The sequence below is a fragment of the Saccopteryx leptura genome, chromosome 4 (assembly GCF_036850995.1).
Source record: "Saccopteryx leptura isolate mSacLep1 chromosome 4, mSacLep1_pri_phased_curated, whole genome shotgun sequence".
Lineage (NCBI taxonomy): Eukaryota > Metazoa > Chordata > Mammalia > Chiroptera > Emballonuridae > Saccopteryx > Saccopteryx leptura.
In genome coordinates, this window is record NC_089506.1 from 27,781,672 (window position 1) to 27,790,187 (window position 8,516).

The 8,516-nt window shown below is 37.9% G+C and overlaps 1 protein-coding gene across 6 annotated transcripts in view; it reads left to right on the forward strand.

Annotated features, from left to right (window-relative positions):
• The window catches only part of UNC5D (unc-5 netrin receptor D), a 524,296-nt gene extending 517,245 nt beyond the window's left edge, over positions 1-7,051 (forward strand). For all 6 annotated transcript variants that reach the window (XM_066380315.1, XM_066380316.1, XM_066380317.1 and 3 more), the window contains one exon: positions 949-7,051. In XM_066380315.1, coding sequence (XP_066236412.1) covers positions 949-1,153 — 205 coding nt within the window. In that variant the 3' untranslated portion in view covers positions 1,154-7,051. The remainder of the gene's footprint in view (positions 1-948) is intronic.
• The last annotated feature ends 1,465 nt before the right edge of the window (positions 7,052-8,516 follow it).

Consider the following 8,516-nt stretch of genomic DNA (forward strand, 5'->3'; position numbering starts at 1 on the left):
GTGTGTAGGGGAGATATATATATATATATATATTGCCTGATCCAGATTGAAGAAAGACCAAGAAAGACAGAAAACAAGTTGATACCTGATAATTGCAGGAATAGAAGGCAGAGTGTATTAGAGTTTGGAGGCATAAAATAGTTATAAAGCTTTTGCTATAAGTCAAGCCATAAAATGATAGACTATAAAGTACTCTGAATGGAGAAGAAGGGTGAAGCTGGTAAGTATGTCAAAAAGAAACAACATAAAGGGAAAACTCAAAACTAAATGTCATAGTGTGAGTGATTGGAATGGTAGTCAAAATTACCATGATATTTGTTATAGTCAGAATGGGGACAATTTGGAGGCATGGAGATTTCATATAGATATAAATCTCTGATGTGTTAAGTTTGAGGATGAGGATGAGTTGGAGTGATTCCAAGGCTGTTTAGACATTTGTAACTGGACCACAGTAACCTATAATATAAGTCCAGAGGTGCAGAGCTAGACATTGTCCACTCAGAGTGGTAACTAATCCACTTAGTATATGAGCATACTGAAAGAAAGAAGAAGGAATCAAAGATAAAAAACTTGACACCCCTTATGTCTATCAAAGGAGAGACCAAGAGGGTTCAGCTATTTTGAAAATATAGAAATGAGTTACATCATCACATAAGCTAATGAAATAGAGATTTTTAAAGGAATTACTCAGGGGAAAATACACAGGACTCAAGTAACATGAAGACTAAGGAAAGTACTGGAGGATAAGAAGGTCAATGGTAACATTCCAAAGTACAGTTTCAGTTAAGTGTTGGGATATAAACTAGACTTCCCCAGACCTGCCTCAGGGGCTTTGTATAATAATATCAATTATAATTCATTTTTTAAATTTCCTTATAGTGATTTTTATTTGTACTTTTATTTCTGTTTTCATTTTTGTTTTGTCACTCTTTTTATTTGACTGTCTAGGAATTTATCTTATTTTGCTACACAAAGTAGCCCATCTGCTGTCATTTTGAACCTGTGGGAAGCTCGTCATCAGCATGATGGTGACCTTGACTCCCTGGCCTGTGCCCTTGAAGAGATTGGGAGGACACACACGAAACTCGCGAACATTACCGAATCCCAGCTTGACGAAGCCGACTTCAACTACAGCAGGCAGAATGGACTCTAGTCCACTTTCTTTCAAGAGACAGAGTGACGGCCATATTTGGGACATTTGCTTTTACTGGAAGAAAGAGGCAGCTTTCTTCCTAGTGGCATTTGGGGAATTCAGCCTTCATTTATAACCAGTGAAAATCCCTGGTTGAAGAAACTGAATTTAATATAGGTAAAACATGTTAATAAGGGAAAAGTGCAAGCTCTCTTAAAACAAAAGAGGGCTCTGCTGTCTCCTTTGAATCCACACTTGGGTTAGCACTTGAACTCAGATTTCGGTGGCAAGGATAAAAGCGAGGGTGTAACTAGATAGAAGTTAACTGTGGGAAAAGATGAGCTGCAATAAAGCTGGGGAGGCAGAGGGTGAACAAGTGCATGTTTTGAAACAGGTTTGTAATGACGTGCCCCCAAGGGCCAGCTGAGTCTGATACCATATTGTCAAGAGATTTCTGCCAACTGGCATCTGGGATGTTGGCAATCATTGTAAAACTGGCTTTTAGAAGTGAAACAGGGTTAGAAACCCATTTGTATGACTTTAACAACATCCAGGAAGGCACTTAGAATTTAGAATCTGAGTACATCACACCAGCACCAACCAATTCCTTATCTATTCTAACCACTTACTGGAAACAAGATCAAGAGGTAAGATAGACCACAAACTAGTTTGTGCAGTGCACCCCACCTTCATTTTCTTCGAGAACAAAGCTACCCACATTCCCTTTCCTTACTCATCACAATAAAGGAGAGGTTTCAAGCAGCATAGACTTTTCAATGTGGAAATTTTATTTCTTCTAACTCAACAAAGCAGGACCATCTGCTTTCCCAGCTAAGCTGCTCGAATTACAGAATGCTAATAGCACACAGCTTATTACATGGATTTGAAGATGAGAGAGGTCAAATTAGACCCAAGGAAACATGAACTCCAGATGCCATAGGCCTGAAATAAGCTGTAATTCTAGGATGCAAGTGTTTGTCCACTTCCCCAACGTTGTTATAAGGGGATGAGAGGATTTTACTGTACTTTTCAATCCAGGTTCTTGAAATTTTCTAGCCTTTTGGTACTATGTTATCACCAAATCTCTCCACAGGGCTCTGGGTCCCCTCCTTTGCCTCTTGGGAAATGAGCAGATAGTATTTGCTCTCAGTGATATTCAAGTAAATAGACCTCTTCTACTACAGTGTCCTAGAAACGACATGCATTGTTCAGGGAACCTTCAAGCTCTGATAACTCGACCTCACCAAGAATGCTTTCTCTATAGCACCATTCGCTTTATGTGTTAAATGAGAGGCAATGATATGTGGAGAACTGCAATCCACAGGTAACTCATGACCCCCCCATCTTCACACTTCGGTCCATCTTTTATCCTATTTAATCGTTTTTGACAAGATGTCAGTCAGGGTAGTCTAAAGATGAAAAGATATGAGCCTGCTCATCTTATGGTGGAGGTTTTAATTAGCTGTCCACAACCTGGACAACCAAAGTCAAGAACCTAGATTATTCACGAGGCTGATCAGCTATTTAGAGGTTGGTTACATTAGAATAAAAGAAAAATAGGGAATGAAAGAGGTGAGGAGTACCTGACATTGAAGGTATGGTCAGTATTTTTAGACAATGTTTTTGTAGATTCCATTTTAAAAAATGTTGTGAATCTCCACTTAAGTGAAAAAAAAAAATTAAAGGTACAATGAATTTATGATACTATGGGTAAGGCATTGAAAAACCCTTGAAGGTGGTGGCCACTTTCTCTAACTAATGCGTGGCATATATAGGTATGATCCCTTGTATTTGATAGAAGCCTCTGCTAGATGAAATTCAAAGGCATCTTGCTCTACTCAGGAACCAACGGCATATGATATAGAACAGACAGACCCTCTTAGAACTGTCAAGCACATTCTCAAAATTCCGTATCTAGATCACGAAAACATCCTTTTGCTCATGTGCTCAACTTGCTTATTCCTTCTAAGGAACAATAGGGAGAAACATGAAAGTATAAATCATGTGACATCCCTGACATAATTTCTGAAAGAGAAAGAAGTGGAAGTAGGTCAACCATCCAACATAAACTTGAGTCTCACTGGCGTGGGTGGCGTGCAGAAAGAACTGCACAAGTCGTTCATTAGAAGAAAACACATTATCAGGGTTATGTTAGTGTCCCTCTTGGAAGACTTGTTTTAAACCATCCTAGCCTTTTCCCCTCTTCCCTTCTATTTGGCCTTATAATTGTTCCATCTAATCTGTGAATCCACACAGATCCTTTTTAGATTTTTGATACATATTTTTTATATTTGAAAAACATTCATGTTTTCTTTAGAATCTTTCTAGTTTATTTTAAGATAAGTTATCAATACCTGAATGTCTGGAATTTTTTCCATGATTTTTTTTTTTTTTTTGGTCTGGGTTTTATAAATATACTCCATCATCAGGTCATAGTGAATGACAAAGAAAGCACATTAACATGCTTCACCTCTGATTTCTACCTGAGGTTTAAATCCATGTTTCAGCCCATTTTGCTCCCTCTTTCCATTTCTCTTATTTAATTCTGCTAGGATCCTACATAGGACTTCTACAGAAATATACGGAATTCTGTCCCCACCCCATGTCAGGATGGTGCAGTTTTTACCATAGAAAGTCCAAAAAGAACCCAGGCTTGTGAGAGTTACTAACCAAAGTGTGTGGGTGTGTGGAGCACGGGAGCATGAAATTGCAGATCAGATAGACCTGACACTTAAACTGTGGTTACTGATTGTGACCTAAGCCCTCTCTATTGTCACATTTGCCCATCAACACAAACGCCCCTCTTGAAAGAGATTTACTCATCAGTCCGAGCACTTACTTTAGAAGGCTTATTGTCCTGATGCAAAAACGAAACAAGACATTAAAAGTGCCCTTTAATACTTCGTAGAACTACTTAAAATTTTTACAAAAGATTCAACTTAATGCCAAGACTCTCGGTCCTCAAAAGCACTTAAGTCTAACGGTCATGGTTTAAAGTTGACTTAAAATCCTGCCGCCGACATGGGGCTCTGCACAGCTGCACCAGACTGCAGCGCCATCACGTGAATTTACGGTTTCCTCAAGGTTGCTTGTTCAGGCTCTGCCATTTACACGGAACTCCTTTGAGCCGAAAGGAAGCTCACTCTGTGGATCTGAATGCAGACTTTGCTTACCAGTGCAGGAAGTCTCGTAAAACTCAGATGCACGCTCACAAAAAATTTATTGGCCTTGTTGTAAGACATGAATAGGAACTGACACAGTTCTCTTTAAAGAGGGGAACTTTTTTATTATTTTTATTTTCAATTGCAAGTGTTATTTTTCACCATGACCCCTATATTTTTTATTCAGTTGACTTTGAGAGGGATATTAAGTCAGATGACTAAAATGGGCTTCTTTTTGGATTAAAAGTTCTGGACTTATTGCAGGTATTTTCCCCTAACAGAAATTCTCAAATCAAGATTGATAAGCAAAGGTAAAATTATATCATGGGTTTTGGATAGCATTCTCCACTTGCCAAACTTCTGGCAAATCGCCCTGTGAATTTCAAAGTGTCATAAAAATCTTTTGATGTGCTTTTCTTTCCTTTTTGCCATATTTCTCTTCAATTTCTTAGTCCCTCTGTAAAGGTGTTGAGTAATATAGCTACAGAGGTGTTGAAGGTGAAGTTCTCTCAGAGGTCCTTGTTCCATATCTGTGAAGGTCACAGGGACCATGGAGCTGAGGAACATGATTCTCTGGCCCACTGCGTGGCACATTTTCATTCATTTTCTTCATGAAACATTGCAAAGTTCTGAATCCTTAGTAACTCCCATTGACTGGACCAGAGGTGACATCCATAGCAAATGGGAGAACACAGTGTTTGTTGTCTTACAGATAGTGATAAAATTTTTATTAGCCCTTGGGTGTTAGTTGCCATAGCTCTGTATTTGAAAATTGATGCTTTAGCCAAAAGCTGAATGACCACCGTTTCCGCAGTTTCCACTGTTTTGTCTGCATAGAATTTTCCTGAACTACAAGCAAAACTGTATTTTGTCAAATGTCACAAAGTGAAAATGTTACTAATCTTAGATGTGTTGCATATTTTGTGTTTTTACTTTCCAGCCTCTTTCAAAAGCTGCAGTTATAAAGCTGTTTGGCTGTATCAACAGCATGTGGTGTTTTTTGCAAAAGCAGTTCTAGGAGCGCCAGTGTCTGTCTGCCACGGACTCCTCGCATCCCCCCTCCAGGCCGTCCACAAGAATCAGAGTGGCAATTTGTACGCTGTATTTTCTTCAAAAGACAGAAGGGGATGGCAGTCAGACCTGGCTGGTAGTCACTAGTGTGTAGTCCTGTGATCTGAAGTAGGAAATGTAACTCACATAGCATACCTGTGGTTTTTGAAGCAGCTACTTTGCTTTTTCCTTTTGCTGTGAAGATCATGGATTTGGAATGTCCTCATGAGGTGGGCCTAAGACAGTAACATTACACTTCACGTCTTAGGACCCACCCTTCATCTGAACCCAAAGACTAAAGAAAGGCAGTGAGCTCCACGTGGAGGCGCAAGCTTTAAAATGTCCCGCCCCACCCCTAATATTGAGTTTGGCAGGGGATATATCTTTTTTTCCCCAAAAATGTTATAGCCTTGAGTTATAATAAAATATATCACTAAATTTGACCATTCTTTGCATGAATGGAAATGTTGAATCCTTTCACAAAAGGCACAATTATGGTGAAAATGTTGTTTTGCCTCAAATTTTGCTGAACTCAAAGTGTTTCACTATTTCAAACATAATTTACACACAAATTCCAAAATCACACAAATTATACTATTCTCTTAAAATGTGATATGGTAGGTAGAGATTTAATTGTGGTTCTGTTGAATCATGAAAAGAGATGATATTTGAGGAAGTTTGTAAGCAGAATATCATGCCCTATGACCCCATTACTGAAACAGACATTACAGTCAGAACTAGATCTAATAGTTTTAATATCCCACCATTAGAAAGATCACGTGATGCTGAAGGGAGACCACCCCTTACCAGGGGCTTCAATCTAAGCCTCATCAGAGGATAACTAAAATATCTCAATGTGATACTCTGCAAGGCTGGTCCTGGATCACATCAGTTGTCCCCACTCAAACCTCTATAAGAAGGTGGGAAAAGTTCAGTCTGTGGGAATTTTCTGGTCAAGAAAACAATTTTCTCCTTTTCTAAACTGGAATAAAGACTAACGGAAAATTTCCCATTCTTCATAATTGATTCAAATTGGTACATGCAATTCAGTAAGAGTTGACCTAGAAACACTGCAAATATAAGCAATTACAGGAAAAATTGTCATATTCTCCTGACCCAAACCAAAAAAATAGGACTAATTATTTACCTCCATTTCTGTACGGAAGAATTTCAAAAACAGATTTTATTTTGTTCTGTTTATTTGGGGAAGGTGCATGGGCGGGGGAGGGTTCTTTCAAGTGATTCATCTCAACCCCATACCACTCTCAACTTTTATTTGAAGTGTTCAAAGCCAACAAAACCAACAACAACAAAGAAACTGAACACTGACTTGGACATGAGGCTGAAGGAGTGAGAAAGCCAGAGGAGAGAGTTTGAATAAAGCATGGCCTTGGCTTCATACCACACTTTTTGTGCCTTGTATTATCAATGTAAATTCTGAATGTTGTACAGTAAATACTTGGATGGACTTCTTAGAAAAGGCTGCGCTGGCTTCTTTTTCAGCACATGTACATATCTATAAATATATATACATATATATTTGGTAATGCCAAACAGCTGTGTTATATTGTATTGAACAAAATGGACGGTTTGGATGTTTTATGTAGAGTTTGCAAAAAACTGGATGGTTACAGACTTTTCAAGATAAATGTACAGATGTCAATTACTGCTTATCAGTTATTTATGAATAAAGAGTCTTTTATTGACATTTTAGGATGCTCCATGAGTGGAACTCTGACATCCCAATGAGGATGCCCTCCCCTCTTCATATCCTGCCACATCCTGGCAGGAGCTGGAATGTCCTGCACATCGAGGACAGCTTCCAAATACCTGTTAACCAAGATTGTACCTAATTTCTCCTCTGGTCTTAAGCAGGAGACACTATGAGGCTGTGGAAGCAAAGATGAGATTATCTTATTACATTTCCACCTCACCCCAACACACACACACACACACGACTTTCTTGGGATACAATTTTATGTACTCTGAGATAAAGCTAGCCATACCATAACTGAGATAGCCACTCACCTTATTCCTCAGAGTACTTGGGTTATTTTTACAGATTGCATAGAAAATTTTCCACCTGTCTATGAGAAAATGTGAAGAAAATAAGTACAATGCTGTACATTTTAAGTACATCTTGACTGATTTGATCTGTCTGAAATGAATTCAACGATAATTATGGTGAGCTGGTCAGGGTCCATTTAAATGGTATGATTTACTCAAGGGTGGTTTCTGATCTATTTAAACGAGTGGTTATAAATTAAAAGGTTAAAAATTGCTTTAAACCAGTATTTTCCAAAATTTGTTTTCTTAAAATACCGTTTCCATAGAAAGATAACAAGTTGTTGTTTTTTTTAACTAAGTTTGAAAACCTATGGAAAACCAAACACCATTCTTTAGATTTCTGAAATCCTTAATGTGTATTATTAATCTAATGTATATGATGGATCTTTAAGGGGGTGGGGGGGTATATGCAACATTTCCTACAATCTTTTGACCGTGTAATTTCTTACTAGTATGGAGCTGGTAAGAATGGGTTCTATCCACAACATGGCTGTGAGTGCTTCCAGCTGTTCTTTCTGACCAACATGGCTGTGAGTGCTCCCAGCTGTTCTTTCTGACCACTTTAAGTTCTGCAGCATGTTCAAACTGATTAAAATATAATTTACAGTTACTGGCAAAATGAGAAATGGTTCTAACTAACTAAACTAGGTAAATCACTATAATTAGGTAGGACCAAACCAAAAAAAAATCAGAACTATCTGGTTAAAACCCAATTTGAATTTGTCAAAATAAGTTTTAAATTTTAAAAATGCTGGGACTGACATAAAGATCCAGCTATAACTACAGTAGTTCATCCTGATGAAAAATTCACAGATCAACTTGAACCTTTAATAAAGTGTTCAAAATAACTTTTGAAATCTTTGTTTAAAAATATTTTATTGTGTTAGGAACTAATTCGGGTGGATTAAGCTACTCTGGGGTAATTTATGTTTATTCCATGTAGCCAAGATTTGTTAGAATCTAATCAGACTTATTCTGATAAGGGTTACTCATTCATTAAAAACATATTTATTTAACATTTACTACATGGTAATAGTCTGGATTCAAAGCCTGACTATCATTTAGCATTTGCTATCAGGCCAAATACTTGACATTTCTACTTCATC